Consider the following 20,422-nt stretch of genomic DNA (forward strand, 5'->3'; position numbering starts at 1 on the left):
CTTAAGAATATATTTTTTTAAGCGAATAGATATAGGAAATTGGAAAAGAAAAACTCCAAGGCCTTGAATATCCAGAATAGGAAATAATAATAATATCAGTTTTAAATCTTCATAAGAGATGTATTTTATGCGAGTTTTTTAATTTATTTCTAAAAAATTCATAAGACAATGGCAAATCGTTGAATATTTCAAAATTGAGAGTAATTTATGTTGCCATTTGCCAACCCAGAAAAGTTCCCTGGAGTATGAGTTTCCAACAGATAGCATTAGACAATCACAAATAACAAAGATTCATAACTATTAAAATATATCACCTATATATTTCAAGAAATTGGCTACTGAAACACCATTTAAACCTAACAAAGATATTTGGCCTTTAAAAATGTTTACAGAGAAAAAAAGTGGAACATTATAAATATTTCTAAAATTCATATACCCAACATCAGCCAATTTTTCTCAATCTGTCTCTACACATACACACACACACACACACACACCCCTACACATGTTGAATGCATGCAGACTCACTGCTCACTCACTCACACACAATCCACTCTCCAAGATGGGGGTAACCTGGCTTGTATCTCTCTCTCTCATTCCTTTCCCGAATAAATTACCAAGAGCCCCCAAAACATCCTAAACTGTGGCACCTGTTGATAGATAATCACTCCAAAGTTACAATAATCCCAGATAAATTGTTCCAGATTAACAGAACACACCACTAGGTAAAAGCCAGAAATGTAACCGAACCAGACTCACAAACCACCCAGACTCTAGGAACCAAAATACATGGCACTCAAAGAACTAATCAGATTGCTGGAGCCAAAAAAAATTCTGAACGTGGAAGCATTGTGTTCTAGTTTGAACTATGCATTTGGCCCTCATTCCCCTTTTTACGTTCATCTGCCTTGCATCTAACAGACTCCAAGGGCCCTTACTACACACTAAATGCCCAGCTGCCACCCTCCCTGTTCAATGTCGCATCATTTAATACCTTCTACTGCAACAGGTGACAGCATACACACTCATTAGAGAGTGTTAACATTTGAAACGTTCACATACTTGCTCTTTCATGAAGATCTTCTGAACCATTATGTACTCGTCCATCCCAGAAAAGCACGGCTCTGAGACAGCCAGTTAATGGGAAAAGTTTTGGTCCTTAGCAAGTCTCAAATCACACTACTACATTGTATTTTGGAATTATAACATAATCCTAATCAGGATCTGAGCTTCTCACTGCTATTTATAGCTTTTACCCATAAATCTGAAAAACACGGGCCTACATAAAGTGAAGACTGGGTAGAAATACGTTATTTTATTTACAAACACCAACTTTCATCTTTTAAAAACTATTGTGTTACATAAAATTTTACAGATTGTGAGATAAAAGTATTCTATTCAAATAATTTAATGTGAATAAGGAAAAACACAACAGCAAAAAAAGGGAAAGAAACAAATAATTTAAGATGAATACCTGCTTTCCATTATTTCTAAATCCGGTTGCAAACTAATAGTCTCTGTTGTAATTTCCACTTTCCGTACACTTCCGAAGAAATCAGTTATCAGGACATTTTTAGGATCCCTCTGAAAAAGATCCGTGCGATGCCCAGGAGTAGACACACAGAGGCTTTTGGGACATACCTGAAACTGAAACAAATACATAATAATAAATACACACATGCCCACATATACATACACCTTTTACTAAATCCAGTAACACAATATAGCAGAATGCAGTGTATTGTTAAAGCTCTCCCAGCCTAAAGAAGCTACAGATTCTAAAGATATGAAAAAATGCTCAACATCACTAATCATCAGAGAAATGCAAATCAAAACCACAATGAGATATCACCTCACCCCAGTCAGAATGGCTATCATCAACAAGACAAATAGTAACAAGTGTTGGAGAGGCTGTGGAGAAAAAGGAACCCTCATACACTGTTGGTGGGAATGCAGACTGGTGCAGCCGTTATGGAAGGCAGTGTGGAGGTTCCTCAAAGAATTACGAATAGAATTGCCATATGACCCAGCAATCCCTCTCCTGGGTATCTACCCAAAAAATCTGAAAACATTTAGAGATAAAGACACGTGTGTTCCAATGTTCATTGCAGCTTTGTTTACGGTGGCCAAGACATGGAAACAACCAAAATGTCCTTCGATAGATGAATGGATAAAGAAGTTGTGGTATATATACACAATGGAATACTATTCGGCAGTAAGAAAAGATGATATAGGAACATTTGTGACAACATGGATGGATCTTGAGAGAGTAATGCTGAGAGAAACAAGTCAGACAGAAAAAGCAGAGAACCATGTGATTTCACTGATATGTGGTATATAAACCAAAAACAACAAAAGAACAAGACAAACAAATGAGAAACAGAAACTTATAGACACAGATAATAGTTTAGTGGTTGCCAGAGGGTAAGGGGGGTGGGGGGTGGGGGGTGGGAGATGAGGGTAAGGGAGATAATATATGGTGATGGAAGGAGAACTGACTCTGGGTGATGAACACACAATGGGATTTATAGATGTAATACAGAATTGTACACCTGAAATCTATGTAATTTTACTAACAATTGTCACCCCAATAAATTTAATAAAATTAAATTTAAAAGAAAAAAAAGAAAAAAAAAAAAAGACTCACAGCCATCATAGTGCTTGATATTCTAAGCACTATCAACATTAGAACAGGTGATAAAAGGGGAAGCTGGCTACAGTGCGAAAAAACACTCACCTTTTTTAATCATATGCTACAGAGCATATTTTGAACGCTTAAATCTACAACTCACACGTAAACACTATGACAAAATAATTGCTTTTTTTCTGTATCTATATCCGTCTCAGGTAGGTGTTCTACCAGAGTGGTTTTTTTCAACAGTTTGCAATCATAACCCTTCATTCAAACTTTAAATTCAAATAAAATATTACATAGCAGCAAATATGTAAAAAAAAATTAAAGTACAGCTGCTCTGGATAACAGGCAGTTGAAGCACAGCCTCCCCCTAGATCTCCTCTTCTGCTGTGAATCTATGTAAACCATTCTATAAATCAAATAACTTTCTTCATTTATCCATGATGAAAACAAACCCAAGTCACCTCCAGACACCAGTCCTCCAAAGAATACAGCTGAAAACATGACTTCATCACTCATAACTTCATACACATATCGCACAGTAATTTTTAAGTTAATCTTACCCGATATTCCACATTGGTGAATTAACCAAAAACAGACACAAATGCATTCACTCAGAAATCATAAAAAGTACCTATGACATATACTTCATACTGTTACCTTCCACAGAAGAAACAAAAATTGATAAGACATGGTCCTGTCCTCAGGGCTTTAAGTCTAGTAAGCGATGAATAAACATAACAAGGTAGGAAAAAAAGGTGACAGGTTCTAATTCAGAAAAGGATAAACTTCTTATAGTTTGAGGATAAGAAAAAAAGAGGGAGTGGGATTTAAGCTGTTTTCTGAAGGAAACGGCAAATTACAGATGGGAAATAAGCACATTCCCAATAAAGGAACAGCTGCAGAGATGTGGAAGGCAAACAACCTCGTTTGGCAGAGAAGCACAGGCTATGTGAAGAAAACCGTTACAGACCTACTACCAGCGAGGGCCCAGGGCCCACAGCACTAGGCCAGCTTCGGAGACAAGCCCATCTGAATAAGTAATCATGAACGTGACAGGAGAAGGCTGGGGAAGGGCAGAGCAGCTATTATTTATGAAACACAGTGTTCCAAGCACTGTGCTAAGCAATTTGTAGATATTCTCATGTAAGCTTACCAATAACTTTGAGGTTTATAAAAATCATTATCTCTACTTCAAACTAAGGTTCAAAGAGATTAAGTCATTTGCCTAACATCACACTGGTGGCCTTCCTGGTTCAGGAAAGCAATAAAAGGAAATACAAAGAAGAGATCAGAATATAAATTAAGACTGGAAAAAGGGTGGGTGGGGGAAGCTCAAGAAAGTAAAATGCCAAACAGGAAGGATAAAACAGATGGAAGGTTGCAGAAATAAAGTAAAAGATAAAATAAATGAAGACAAGATTGAAGTCCTACGTAGACTGAAGGCCTTCCTGTATGAGCAACTTGGTGGGCTTTATTAGGTACTCCCAGAAGAAAGCAAAATAAGCATACTCTGGGTGGTGAACAAAAAATGTCATACACAGATGATGTATTACAGAATTGTACACCTGAAACCTATGTAACTACCAACCATTATCACCCCAATAAACTTTAATTTAAAAAAAATACAAAAGATGGGGATTCTTACCAGAAACAAAAACAAAAAAGATAAGCATAGTCAAATGAGCTATAGAAACACCAAATATGTATTATGCCCTTCTTTGCTACCAAAACAATCATACTTTCACTTTCTATGAAGCCATTCCTCCCTTCAAGAATGTTTATCATATCGATCTCATCTCCTTAGGCTCAGCAACATAATGACCCACAGGTCTTGCAATTACTCAGCTTAACTTTCAATAATCTCCTTCACTTACAGAATCTCCACTCAAACTAGGTTATATGTTTATTATCAAAGACAAGTATTGCAACTTTTGTGCCTTGGCAGGTATTCCATTTTCCTAGAGTATGCTAAACTTCTCTTCTTTCAAACCTGAAAATCCACCTCTTCCAAAAAAATAAATTCCAGTGCTCACTTCGCCAGCACATACACTAAAAAAAAAAAATTCCAATCACTAATTCCACTGTACTTAAAGAAACCATATAAACGTGCATTGTAGTCATGTCTGTCCTTCATTCATTCAGTAAATATTCACTGAGCATCTACAATTAATATATATATACACACACACACACACACACACACACACACACACATACACATACATATGTATATAGATAGACATAGATACATATATAGAGATAGATACATATATATACATATATATGTAATAGTAAAACAAGTTATCCTATATAATTAAGTTCTGTGGGTAGTAAGCTGCATACAGCATGGTGCTTATAACTCTTATTTAAGAAGCTCAAGGAATCAAGAGAACATGACAATTATAAACAATTACAGAGCAATATTAAAAGCATAATAAAGGTACATAGCAAGAGTTATATGTTCAGAGAGGAACAACCATTACCTGAAGGATCCGAGACTTTATGTAACAGGTGATACTCTAGAAATGTGCTCTTCAACCGTTACCAACGACAGTATAAATTTTTAAGGGGCTAAACACCAAGTCTTCTCACTTTTCTGCTCCTGAAGCACCTAATATTGTATTCTGAATACATCTGATACTCAGCAAATTTTACTACATACACATAATCCAACAGAAAATAGGTATCATTATACAATATCTAGAGATATTGTACTATTTAACTTCAAGGAAATGGATTATTCTTACTGAACAAGACTAAAAAACTCATCATTCAATTAAAGTTCAATTTAAAAAATGGAGGTGGGCAGACCAAATGAGATTATTAGTGAGGAATGTTTATTGAAAACTAAGTATTACGCAGAAATAAAAAATAATGAAATCTTGCCATTTGCAACAACATGGATGGACCTAGAGGGTACTATGATAAGTGAAATAAGTCAGACAGAGAAAAGACAAATACTGTATGGTTTCATTTACATGTAGAATCTTAAAAAAAACAAAACAAATGAACAAACAAAATAAACAAAGACTCACAGAAACAGAGATCAAAGGAATGGTTGCCAGGAGGGAGGGCGCTGGGGGAAGGGTAAAAATGATACAAGGAAATATAATCAATAATAGTGTGATAAGATTGCACAGTGACAGATGATTAATAGAATTAGTAGGGTGATCACATTGTAAGGTATAAAAATGTCCAGTCACTACATTGTAAACCTGAAACTAATATAACATTGTATACCAACTATACTTAAAGAAACTAAATAGCAATTGTAAGCAATAAAAACAAATTAGTTTCCTCAGTCTTTCCTATATAATTTCAACAGAAGAGGTATTTTTTTAATCCATTAGACATTTAAAGTGTGAAGTGCATTTATTGCGAAATTTTGAGACAGGATGTTATGCGTTCCTTAAAATATACATTATATAATCTAAAAATGGGAATAAACTTTAAAAGTAAAGTAACTGAAATTTAGGTGACTATGATTTTCTTACAGTTAAAGTAGCATTATCACAAGTTTTGTTTTAATATTCAAATTCATAGTAAGGTTTAACATGCATAAAAATATGTAACGTTAAAAATGTAATTAGTAAGAAGTTCTATTTTATCAGATTTGATAGTTTACAGCAGTGGTTTTCAGAATTTTGCTGTAGAACCCCTTTAATAAATAAAAATGTACCTAAAAGGTCTGTACAATAAAAGAGATCAGTTCAAAGCTGCTTGGCTGAAGAGCTAGAGTCTGGCGACCTTTCTACTCAGCACCCCTGCCTTCATTCTGAAGATCCATGATGGCAGGGAGAGTGTCTGCCTCTTTCACTAGGGTATAGCCAGTGCCTGACACAGCAATAACTCAAGAAATATTTGTGAATGAATGCACAAGGTTTAAATGAATGGATAAAAAAGTCATCGATGCACAGTAATTACCCAATCTGGAATTGTTTCTTCAAGCTTTTTATTATGCCTACTTCCAACAGCAACTTCAAAGCAGAGTTATTTAAAAAGATACCATCAGTGCAGAAATGTCAGGAAAAAAAGTTGAGTGAAATTCAACAAGCCATGGCAAAACACTGTATTAGAAGTTGTGTGGTGCACAAATATATGTTAGAGAAGTTCCCTCTCCTCAAGAACGTCCCATTAAATGAGAAAGACACTCAATTAGTAAGTTCAAAAAAAAAAAAGACAGACTATGATAAATGGTACAAAAGATAAAGTTCTGAAAAGTAAAGTCTAACAGGAAAGAACTTGGTTGGGAAGACTTCCTGGAGGAGCTCTGATCTGACTCCTAAAGAATAGGCAGAATTTCAATATGTGAATATTTTAAAAAAGTACATTTCTGGTAGGAAAAAAAACAGAGCAAATGAATGAAAATAGAAAAGTACCCTAAGGAATAATAGCAAGTTAACTGCACTAAAGCTTTAGGCCTCTTGTAGTAAAGAAAGAGATACCACTGTAAAGGGAAATTCGAACCAGTTTGAAAAGGCCACAATTCAACTTATAACATAGTACCTAGTAGTGCGGGGACTAATAGACCTCATTTATCATGTTAAAATTAGCATACCTATGTGCTATAATCAAGTATGTACTTACAAGATCATTCATATTAGTTTGACTAGCTGGATTAATTTCTTCCAAAAATTCCAAGACATAAAATGTGTATCTATCCATAAGGTGAACTCCAATTGCAGGATCAGGTTGATGCTACGAAAAAGCAAAGTATAAAAAAGAACGAAATCTTGCCATTTGAAACAACATAGATGGACATTGTGGGCATTATGCTAAGTGAAATAAGTCAGACAGAGAAAGACAAACACTGTATGATCTCATTTATATGTGGAATCAAAAAACAAAATAAATAAAAACCAAAACCAAGGTTGTAGATGCAGAGAACATATTGGTGATTGACAGAGGTAGGGGTGGGGGCAAATGGATGAAGGGAGTCAAAAGATACAAACTTCCAGTTATAAAATAAATAAGTCCCAGGGATATAGTGTACAGCATAACAACAACAGTTAATAATACTGCACTGCATATTTGAAAGTTGCTAAAAGAGTAGATCTTAAGTTTTCATCACAAAAAAACAAAATTCTGTAACTACGTCTGGTGACAGATATTAGCCAGACTTATTGTAATGATCATTTCACAATATATACAAATATCAAATCATTATGTTATATACCTGAAAGCAATATAATATTGTATGTCAATTACATCTCGATATATATTTTTTTAAAAAGCAAAGCAAAAATAGCATCATTATAACAAATGTTTTAAATGTAATCAAAATTTCCTTCTAAGGTGTTAAAAAGTCTAACAGTACAAAAGTCTAACAGATATACTCATACAGCATATAAACGATTTGAGAAATAGCCACGCATTCCAAAGACAATGCAGTTTACAAATGGAAAAAATGAACCTACCGAGAGTGAATCTTCTCCCACTTGGCTACTAGCTAAAGCCATTATATTGGGGGAATAAAATCGCTCATACATGGATGCTCCTTGACAAGTATCAATAATAAACAGTAGCTCATTGTAGCTGAAAGAAAAGTGATAATATCTTTGACATGAATCATGCTGTGAATCATACATTGACGAATATTTTTGCAATACTTCCATGAAATAAGATGTTGAGGTCATATCTTAATGACTTCATTAGCTAAAAATCTGAGATTTTTCAGAATTCTCAATACAAATTTGACATGAGAAATATTAAAGGTATAATCCTGGCCTAGAAAACCACCTCAACACGGAATGGTGGTTATGCCACAAAGTGGCTGCCCCAACTCTTTCCCTCTCCCTTATCTATGCCACATGATTCCAAATACAAATGAATATTGAATTCAACAAACACAAATTTGGTACTTAAGCTGTTCTAGAAACTGAGGTACATTCAGAGAAAAACAACTACTATATATATATATATATATATATATATATATATATGGTCATCATATATATACATATATGTATATATATGATGACTTAGTCACCATACCCAAAGAGCTTAAAATCTAAGTGGAAGACAGACACATACACTGTGTGTTACGTGTTACAAATATTTATTGAGTCCCTCCACTGTGCCTGACACTAAGCTGGGAATACAACAGTCTCTGCCCTCATAGAGTTTAGAGTCTAAAAAGTCAAAGTGCTCTAAGAGCACTGAGAAAGGAACAAAGAGAACCATACAGGAAGGCAGGTCAGGAAAAGGTGATGTCTGACATGGACAATGAAGTGAGTGAGTGTTGTTTAATCTATCAAAGAAAGGAATAGCACATTCCAGCAAAGGAAAAAGCCTGTACTAAGATATCTAAATGTGAGTATGTAAAAATGTTTGGGAAAGGGGGAATAGTACTGTGTAGCTAGGATTTAGAGTAATTTGGGGGAAATGGAGGGAAATTAGTTTCAAAAAGGTAAGGTAGGGTCAATCTGTCAAGTATCCCATAATAAAGTCTGGATCTTATCCTATAAGTCTGAGGAAGACAGCAAGGCTTTTTTAAAAGGGAAATAACATAATAAGCTCTGTTTTAGAATGAACTCCTAGCTGGTAAAAGTGAAAGTGGGGAGCAGGTAAGCTTTCTCAGAGGTTTCTGTCAGAGGATCTAGGTAAACAGCTAATATTACACCTAGAAAAGAAAGTATGTAATCTTGAACCACAATATCTAAGCAGGTGGTGGAAAGCATAAGTAACATGACACATTTGTTCCGAGAGAAAAATCTGTGGATGCTCGTGAGGATCAGAAACATCTACATTTATGAGAGGCAGTACAATAAAACAATTAAGAGAGTAAGCTCTGGGATCGAACCCTTGGTCGTGAATCCTAGGCCTGGCACTTTCTGGCAGTGTAAAGGTTGGCAAGTTACCTAATTTGTTTACCTCAATTTTCTCATTTTTAAAAATGGGAATAATAAAAGTACCTACCTCATGGAGTTGTTATTAAAACAAAATGGGTAAACATACAATGTGATATATAGATAATGTATTACAGAATTGTACACCTGAAATCTATGTAACTTTACTAAAATTGTCACCCCAATAAATGCTACCGTGTTTTCCCAAAGATAAGACCCAGCCGGACAATCAGCTCTAATGCATCTTTTGGAGCAAAAATTAATATAAGACCCAGTCTTACTTTACTATAAGATCGGGTATGATATATGATGTGATATAAAAAATATAATACTGGGTCTTATATTAATTTTTGCTCCAAAAGACGCATTAGAGCTGATTGTCTGCCTAGGTCTTATTTTCGGGGGGAAATGGCAATTAAAAATAAATAAATAAATAAATATTCAGTGAGGGGGAAAAAAACTAAATGAGACAATACATGTAAAGCACAGTGCTCAGCACCTACTATGTATTCAATAAATGTAAGCTATGAATAACACAAAACCAGTAACTAGTAAAATCATCCTCAACACTTCCATTCTTTCTGCTTATGCTTATAACTCAATATTTATAATGTTTAATTTGTAGCATAGTTGGGTACATATTTCTCCTTTCCACTACATTTTAAACGCTTTGAAGGCAGAATACACATAATATTCCCCTCTGTGCCGTATGTGTAGAAGGTAACGCACAGGTGCTTACTGAAGGTAATCAAGTAAAAAGCAGTTCTACTGCTATTTCAAATTCACTTAAGTTCATATGACAACTTTCAACTAAAGGGGTGCTGACCATTGGATTACTAACAATATATCATCCTTAATGTGAGCTAAGTTACAAATTTTATACTAATCATAATTTCGACATGTTTTCCCCCAAAGAATAAATAATGCATTGCTATTGCATGGAGGGCCACATAAGATGCAAAAAAGTAAGAATAGGCACAAGTTGGAAAATACATATATGTTCACAATCCCCCTAATAATGGGGAACTTGGTTAGTGAGACTTATTCCTCCAAAAAGGATGCTAAATAACAAGAGGTATGATCCTAAAAGATTAACTTTTTTCATGCTCTTTAAAACCCTGAGGTTTTTGTTTTTTTAAATAACTCCATTCAGTAGACATAACAAACATAAATCTAAAAGGGTGAAATGATACAAATAAGTTAAGATCTCATACAATAAGATCTACAAATATACTAACCATGGAAAAATTAGGTATTAATTTATCTCATGAAAAGTAGTCATTTGCTAATTACCGTCTTTTCTGCCACATTTGTTCAAAAGCATCTGCAAGTTCTATGTTGGTAATTTCTTCAGAATCTTGAAATTTCAAGAAACCATTTCCACCATGTCCTTGCAGGAAGAGTCAAAAAGATCAGACAGACACATTTTTTAATGCAAATGGCATGCATCCAGATATATTTACTGCATTCATGGCAATTTTTAATATCATAGGTTATTTTATACTCTGAAGTAAAAAATACTGTGGAAACAAATTTAATTTTCTATTATGCCAATTAGAAAGAGAATGAATAATGGTAGACTGTGTAAAATATAGTAGATGCAACATCTTTAAGAGTTTTCCTATCATTCAATTCTAGAAAATCACATTTATATTTACTCACTGGCTCCATTACATCAGAAATAAGTTTCCATAGATAAAAATTTCTCAAATACCAGGCAAACATTTTAGGTGAGAAAGGAGTTGAAGACACTAGCTAGTACCGTGGTAAGCAGTACTAGTCACAGGACATACTTGGCATGCTGTACTACTAGGAAGTACAGTTCTCACTTTAAAAAATGATGTTTTTACTACCATCAAAACCATCCCAGAAGAGTTGACTAGAAAATTGTGACATTTAGAATTCATGATAGAGCCAGTCTAAAATGGATTCAAATGTCAGCTTTTCCACTTAATGACTGTTATCATAAACAAATTACTTAATCACCTTTCTATGCCTCAGTTTCTTCGGCTATCGAGAAATGTGTCAGGAAGCCCATCCTTAGCAAGCCTATGTAGCTCCTTAGTGCAGATTTTCAAAGGTACCGCCCACTGGTTAGCAAAGTGGAAAAATCTGTCTATTTCAGTGCCCCCTCTTTGAATAGATGCAGTCCTACGAGCTCAAAGAGTGGTGAGTGGCTATGTCTTTGTGGGGGAAACAAAATATTTCTCCCTCTCATTAGACAACTCTATGGCAGGTCACACAGCCTAGTAAGTAAGTGTAAACATGTACTAGATTTCAGCTCCCACTCATCTCCCTACATATACACTTATGTGCAGTGCACAAACCACACAACCATATATGACAACTCTGAACATCAGCACCTAAATCTTTAGGTTGCTGTGAGGATGAAATGAATTACACACAATGATTTAGAGTATTGCCTTATGTATAGTAAGCCTCAATACTACCTATGATCATTTTTATTATCATAATTATCAGCCCTCCTATTCTCTTCTCTGGGTTGGCAAACTTTTTCTGTGAAGGGCCAGACAGTAAATGTTTTAGGCATGTGGACTACAGGGTCTCTGTTGAAGCTACTAAACTCTGCTGTTGTAGTGTAAAAGCAGCCATAGACAATATGCAAAATAAGTGGATACATGTGTGTTCTAACAATACTTTATTTCCAAAACAAGCAGCCCTTCCATGGACCATAGTTTATTAAATCCTATGTTAGACTACTGGAATTTCTTCCATATCAATAAAATCAGAAGAAAAAAAAAGTTGTAAAACCCCTAGTTTAGTACATCAAATAAAGCTAAGCTACAAGACTTCATTCTATTTGCCACAAAAGCTTGAAAATTTCTTGTAACTGTCAAATAAACTAAAATGAAAACTTTCTTGACTTCATTAACGTTGCTGAATTTATAAACTTTATAAATTGACTGAATTTTAAAAGCTGTGTATACATTATAGATAAATAAAAGTAAACCACTAAGTAGGGGTCAGTAATTGTCCTGCTGTGTGACATCTAAGAATCATTCTGTACCTGTTTTATCATCAATTGAATGGAATGTCCCCTGAAAAAAATTTTAAATATCATTTGATCAACATTCATATTTACTGACTACTACTATAAAACAGGGCACTGGTGGTAAAAAGATGAAAAACACATTATCAATGACATCTTGGAGTTCAAAATCTAATGAAGTCAATAAATACCAGACAAAAAAATAGTAAGTTAAATGCTAAGATAGAAACTACAGATTAATATATGAGTGTAAAGAGGAGAGCTTACACCAGCCAGGAGATGAGAAGTGCCTTAGGGCAATTAGAAAATGTATTATACGTATAAGCACACTTCTGAGGGAAAAAAGAGGCCCTATTAAAAATTACATTGGGACAACAGGTGCAAATCAGGCAATTTGAAACAGATGTCACCCGAGACTTAGGAAGAAAAATCACTGAAGGAAGGGACTGTTAAGCTAACATTTAACAGATAAAGAATAATCAGGTAGGCAAGGGAACTGAGAAGACATCAATAAGCAAAGGCAATAGCTTAAGCAAATATATTGAGGGCAGAGACAAATGCGTGGAAGAGAATTAGAAAAAGTGTAAAAACTAAAATTAAATGAAGCAATAATATAAATAATACATATTACATATTACCTATAGTGTAACTAAATAAATAATATAATTATATTACGGAGGAGTTTATCTCCAATGGTCCTCAAAGTATAGACAAAGACTACTGCAGCTCATATCTGGGGAGTATATTTTAAGTGCAGTTTCATGAGCCCCACGGCTGACCAAAACTAAATCAGAATTTTAGGAACCAGCTTACGTATCTGCATTTAGGTAAGCTTTATGCATACTGAAGTCTGAGACTCCATCAATGGGAAACCATTGTAAAGTTTTAAGCAGAGGAGGGACAGATTTGCAATCTCTATTAAATACCTGAGTAGCATGATTAATAGGAGACAAAACCGAAGGCAACAGGCTATAACAGGATACTAAGTAAAAGGTGATATGTTTTACCAGGGTAATAGTAAAAAATATATAGGTAAGAAACTAAAGGACAGCACAAAATGTCGTACTGTTTTCAAATATCATTTTCAGTTGTTATGTATTATGAGATAAGAGAACTATGTAACAAATAAACTATTTTAACCAAAAATCATCTAAGGTGTTTAAATTTCTTTCCATGCAGATTTCTTTTTGAAAAGAATAACAATATATTCTATTATTAAATATCTAAATTCTGAAATTACCTGTCATATAAATAAGAATATTACTCCTATCATCAGAAAGAAGACGTTTTGACCGAGGAGTACTAGGTGGGATCCTCCCAGTTAATACCCGTAAAAAATTCTCCACAGTTACCTGGGAAAAAAAAGAAAGAGAGAAAAATCAGATAAAACAGAACCTTGAAAAACCTGATATATATATATTTTTTACTTTCAAAAATATTCCTTCTTCTTTCTCTATGTATTATTACTCAATCTAAACTGAAAATAAAACATAAGATGTATAACTCGAAATATATTTAAATACATATTTCAAAGTAACTTTGCTTCCAGTTAAAAAAAAACCACTAAAAATTAACAAATAATAAGAAAAAAAAGTTAAATTCTAAATTTAAAACTTTAAATGCCATGCAAAGTATTGTCAAAAACTTAAAAATTATAAATCTGTCTTCATAGGCAATTCTTTAGGAAAATAAAAAAATATACTAGTAGAAACTTGTTAATAAATTCAGCTATTATACATAACTATTGCAGCTAATTTGTGCCAATACTTAGTCAATTCTAGATTAACCATGAAAGATAGGTCCATAATAAATCATAAAAATAAAACCATAAGGATAGGGCCATAAATAATCCCCCAATTATGTATTTTGATTTTTTTTTTTTTAATGAATTTTGTTACTTAAATTTCACCAGAGGTATCTAACATGTAAAAAATTCCTAACACTTTAAACCAGATTTCCCAACCTGGAATTTCTGGACCTCTGGGATTCTTTGAAAGTATATTAAAAGTTACAGAGAGTATAATGCTAATTTAAAATTATACATACAGATCTAAATTTAAAAAGCAGAAAATCTCTGTAGGTTTCTTGTTCGACTTTTCTCTAGATTGTGGGTATGTAAATATATACGGATGTGTGTGTGTGTGTGTGTGTGTAAGCTGCTTGGTTTTCATTTTTCCCAGAAGAAAGCAAAATGCTAAGTGTTTTAATAGGACTTCTTGTTGTCTAACAAGAATGGAAAATTTTTGGTCTGCCTTTTATGATGACTACATAAACAAGTATAAAGTCCGACATTTTTAATCGTTGAACAAACATTTTTTTAATGCCTTCAAAAGGCTATAGGTACTTGCTAGATATAAGACACATAAGATATAGGCCATGTCCTCAAGGACCTTACAACCTGGGACGAGATAGATATGCTTTTAAAATTGCTTCTAAACAAGTCTGGGAACACAGGCGATTGTGTCTTACTTTTGGTAGGCTTGGTAAAAGGAGAAGGATTATCGAGGAAGACTTCAAATTTTAAACATATTCAAAATCTACTAAACTTAAAAAATGAAGTTTCAAAGGAAGAAAATATAGCATAATGCTATTTTTCAAATTTACTTTTTAATTTTTAACCATATATACATGTAATGCGGGGGACCCTGCTCGCTGCGCCATTTGTCGTGCGGGGCGGCCTGCGGGGTCTCTGCTCCCGCTCCCCACACAAGAACGCAGGATATGGTGAGGCCAAAAAGGAACACCCACGGAGCCATAGGTAGGGGAGTCATACCACTATATTCTCTCTGGCGGCACTATACTCTCACTGGAGGCTGGATCCACACTATCCGCAAACCGCCATCCACGCTTGCCAGCCCAGCCGCCATCTTCTTGCTAGCCCCCATTCTTTCTTCTCTCCTCTCTCTGCTAGCGTAGCCACAGCAGTTATATTAGTGGCCAATGGCTCACTGGTTACAGCTGACGGCCAACTAGCCACAGCTGATGGCCATGCAATCACAGTTGGCCATTTACTTCCTGAGCCAGCACCTGTCTATGTGAGGCCGAGAGCCTGGAAACTACTTTCTGGGGCTCTGCCCCCACAATACATAAAAACACTAGAAGCCTATTAAAAGTAGTAGAAATATGGGTGAGTTTTTTCTTAGTCATTTTAATTTTCCCACAATTAATATATTTACTAAAAATACGAAATTTGAAATTTTAGATCAAATATGAAAAACTAATACATTTACTGTAAAAGAAAGCTGATACATGAAACCTCATTGACATACTCTTATAAAAACCAAGATAAAATTGTTTTATCCTAGATGTACATATAGATATATAAAAAAATGTTCATGTTGTGATAGTTTTACTTTCACATTGTTTCTTTAATATGAACTCCACAGACAGAATTCTATCAAGGCTTCCTTAACAATTATGTACAAAGTTTAAAGAAAAAGAGTAAGACTATATTATTCTACCATTATTTTAAAGCTTAAAAGTAACAATAACTACATTTCAAAAATTTTGCTAAATTAAACAATTTACCTCATAACTTCTATAATCTACTTCCACATCATCTCCATAGACATTTAGTTCCATATTCTTGTGACTGAACACTGTAGCTGGTTTGGGATTCCTAGGGTTGCATGCCATATCATCTGCAAGCATCAGAACAATGTGACTAAAAAAAAAAAAAAAAAAAATTCCAGAAAATACATTATTTAAATAAACCAAAAAAAACAAAACAAATGCATTTTATTTATATCATGTAGCAATTATATTCATTCTTTTGTTAATTAAAAATAACTCAATTAGAGTACATATTTAAAAGAACTATATTTTTTCATATCCTTATATAAGTTTTAAGGTAGAGAAATTAGAGCAATCTGGCATGAATTTATCTACAAAACTTGGGGTTTTTAACTTAAATGTTTTTTTCCCAACAGAGTATACATTATGCCACATAGCAAAAGAAAGCTGAAGGAGCTACACTGTCCTACACAAACATTTTTTTAAATTAGTGGTGTTTGACATTATCAGCACTTTAGAGTCTACATGAAACTACAGTCCAAAGAATTTAACTTTCAGAATCACAAACACTTAAGTATGAAAACGTGCAATCTATCAGCAAGTGCAGTCAGTGTACCACATAAACACATCTCCAACCCAATCACTCTCACTGGCTCCACTCCATCTCCCTAAGACCAGCCACTACCCTCCCTTGACTAGATGCTAGAATGGCTCCCTACCTGGCTTCCTGCTTCCATTCTCGCTTTTTTACAGTTCATTTTCCTTAGAGTCACCAGGATGATCTTTTTTAAATAAGTCAAATCATTAAACTTTCTCACTTAAAACCCTTCAAGGACTCCCCATTACAATTAGAGGAAAACCAAAACTCCTTACATGGTCTAAAAAGCTCAATTAACGTGGTCTCTGTCTCCAACGTTAGCCTGTACCACCCACATTCACTATGTTCCTTCCACACTGGTCTTCCTTCGGTTCTAAGAACATGCCAAGCCTTTCCCACTTCAGGGCTACGGACCAAATTTAGACTTCTCTCCCCTCAAATGCTATCATTCCAATCTCAGCTAAGGTACTCTATTCTCATCTCATTACCAGTTTTATTTTCTATAGGTCATTTATGAATCTCAAATTCCCATCATCTCCCACCACCACCCCCATTAGAATAAAAGCTCTCTTGAGGGCACGGGCTTTACCTGTCCTGTTCACCACTATAACACTCAGGCTTAGTAACAGAGCCTGGCATTAGTAGGCATTCAATAAATGTTCATTGAGTGAATGAAACCTTTTCATTTTTGCGTATATTTTCTTTGAGACAAAATTATAAAATTTCTCTTAAATACTTCTCATCTTGATCTTACCATTAAAACTTAAGTATGAAAACATGTTGAACACGAATCGGGCAATTCTTTATTCTACCATATACTTGAGCTTCCCAAACATAACGGGAAAATTAATGTGACACATGTAATTAGTTTAGCAGGAAATAGCAAGAAGAAAATGTTCTGCTGCATATGTTCCAAATGCATTAAAGTTCAAAACTGAAACATTGTGATTTTTCTTGAAAATTGGCTAGATTTCTATTTTGAAAGCGGTCCAACCCTGTCACATTCAAAGATCAGATCTTCAGCTGTGATTCATACTCACAGAACGGTGGAAGTTATTCCTCTTAAAATGGTAAATATATCTTCTCTTTTTAATAACAAGATGATTAACTTCCAGTAAGTTATTATTAATCATATCTTTTTCTGTTATAAGCCACTATTAAAATGGCCTCCCAATCCCAATATAATAATAAAGGTACTCCTTTAGGCCATGTTTTTGGGTTAAGGTTAAGTGTACTCCATGAAATTAATTTCAATATCTACCCAATGTCAGTATCACAAAGAAGTAGTAATTTCAGCTTAAAATTATAAATTGAATCAACATTTTTCCTACAGGTAATTTTTTAAATTTATTTTTCAATTATAATTGACATACACTATTATATCAGCTTCAGGTTTTACTATAGACCATTTTGAGCCTCAATATAAGTACTATTTATAACCCTCTGTTACCATAATCAATATATCATTAAAAACCATATTTGTGGATAATAAATGAAAAACAGGACAGGAAACAGGCTGGATTTCAAAGGTTTAGAAGTCCAACCGCATATTCTGATTCACTGTTTCTAAAACTTAAGAAATGTTCAGAACTGTTTTCTGGAGGGAAAACAAAACAAAACAAAACAAAAAAAACTCTCATTTGGTCCAAGTGCTAAATTATTCATATAATGATATTTAAATGTATACATGAAAGTAAATTCCTTAGGCTTATAGTTCTTATAAACCATAAATAAATATAAAATTATAAATTAAACTCTAACAAAACTACCAAACTAATAATACTCTAAAAACACTCATTCCTTTTGAAGAATGATGTTATTTTGCTAAAATTACATGACTACTGTGATATTTCACAGGAGAAAGAAAGAATGTCAGGCCTGGTTCCACACTTCATTTTTTTCTGTATTTTGACATTCACACTATAATATAATTCGATGATATGGAGAGTCTGTTCACAAAAATATGTTGTAAAAAATGCAATTCATGACTTCCAGGCTCTGTTTACTATTCAGGATAATCAGATCTTATATTTAACTAAGACTTTGCCAATAAACATTCTTTGAACACCAGTTATTATGAGATCTAACTTGCTGACTCCTTAAAGTGTCTTTTTCACTTGAATATCAGGTTAGTACCACAACAGTTATTTCCGTCTTCACTGAATGGGTATCAGATCACTTCTGGAATTAAGACCAAAACAATCTACACTGAAGACATACTAGTATATCCCTATAAATAATGATAGGAACTTCCTTTGTATCTTATTAAAATTAAGACAAAATCCCTCAAATACATCCAATCGATATAAGAATTAGATATTCTTACAGTTTGGCAATCCTATACTACCATGTGTGATGACTCAACTTTCACACTTGATTCGAGCCCCTGCAAAACTCTACATCGTACAACAAAGCACATGGTAATATGGCCTTCTCTTAAAATAAACCCAAAAGAAAAGTGAGCACTGGATTTGTATGAAGTTCAAACTGGGTTTGAATCCAAACAATACCGTGGTTATTTATATAAGTAGTTTTCACAATTTTTAGTTTTCACATTTTTAAAATCATGCAGTCCAGTAAAAAAAAAAAAAAAAAAAATGTGAGGACATACCCATATACAGCTACTAATTTCTAAGTCAGATGTATTTGCTAATTTAAATATATATAATAATACTAGGGGAGCATAACTTCTTTTAGATAAAAAAAGCAAACATAAAGAAAGTATTTATATTTCCTTCCTTTACCACTCTTTAGTATCTGATCTGAATAAAATACCTTGATCATGCTTATATAGATTTTAAAGATCATAAATATAAAAATGTAAATTTAAATCTTGTCAAAAAAGAAACATATGTAGAGGGGACAACGGCCTAAAATAAATACTTTCCCATTGTCATATTTGCTAAACATTGAAGGAACAGGTAAGCCCTGCTTCTGGAGTGCTAAGACCTTTAACCTACCTCCCTGAAATTCTTCGTTGGCCCAATCAGGAACTAGTAACCAATGGGTTAAAAAAAATGAATAAACAGATGAATAATCTTTTACGACCACGGACCATTAGAATGTGAAATTTCAAAAAGCATAATTTTTCATTTATAATAGACTGTTATTACCTTAATAAAAATTTTTCCCTGAATGAAATTTAAATAAATTACTGTATTGGTCAAAACGTTTCTAACTGTTCACTTAAAATTGCTATACATTTCTACAGTCATGCTACTAATTAGATAATACTGCATTAGAGCACCTTTAGCTACCATAGCTAAGGTCATCAGGCTTATGTTCAATAATATTACCATCCAATCTAGAACAGTAGCTGAAGCAGATCTGAGGATCACAGGAATCTTTGAGGCTCTTAAATCTCATGTTTTCTGTTCATAGGAGTCACTTTTTTTTTCCTGACATAAATTATTCAGGACATTCTACAGAGTATTGCTTCTGCAGCAATGTTCAAACAAGCAAATTCAAATTTTGTTATATAATCATTAGCTGCATGCCAGAGTAATTCACTTTTTGGCTTTTCTTTCTCTTTCTCTTCCATGTCTTGAGAGATCTCCAAGTGAATAAATCTCCACACCGATGCACTATGAAACTAATAAGAACAAATCTGCTAGCCACAGGTGCTAAATCATCAAGATTTTCGGAATTACTTTCAGTACTTGCCAAATGTCAAACAATTGGCATTACTACACTATATGATGCCAGGTATTTTGTACTTATATTATTAGAAATAAAACTCAAAAAATTGCACTGCAGAGACAGGAAGTCAACAGCAACAGACATGTTACCTGAGGGTAGAGTTACCTAGCTATCGG

General features: G+C 33.9%; 1 protein-coding gene across 2 annotated transcripts in view; it reads right to left on the minus strand.

The window, feature by feature from the left end:
- The window catches only part of PIGK (phosphatidylinositol glycan anchor biosynthesis class K), a 117,268-nt gene that overhangs the window by 57,016 nt on the left and 39,830 nt on the right, over positions 1-20,422 (minus strand). For both annotated transcript variants that reach the window (XM_088791206.1, XM_088791205.1), the window contains exons 4-9: positions 16,025-16,160; positions 13,737-13,848; positions 10,780-10,876; positions 8,056-8,173; positions 7,226-7,336; positions 1,475-1,647 (exon numbers count right to left, since the gene is read on the minus strand). In XM_088791206.1, coding sequence (XP_088647332.1) covers positions 1,475-1,647; positions 7,226-7,336; positions 8,056-8,173; positions 10,780-10,876; positions 13,737-13,848; positions 16,025-16,160 — 747 coding nt within the window. The remainder of the gene's footprint in view (positions 1-1,474; positions 1,648-7,225; positions 7,337-8,055; positions 8,174-10,779; positions 10,877-13,736; positions 13,849-16,024; positions 16,161-20,422) is intronic.

Source organism: Rhinolophus sinicus, chromosome 14 (assembly GCF_057876585.1).
Source record: "Rhinolophus sinicus isolate RSI-liver-muscle chromosome 14, RSI-T2T, whole genome shotgun sequence".
Lineage (NCBI taxonomy): Eukaryota > Metazoa > Chordata > Mammalia > Chiroptera > Rhinolophidae > Rhinolophus > Rhinolophus sinicus.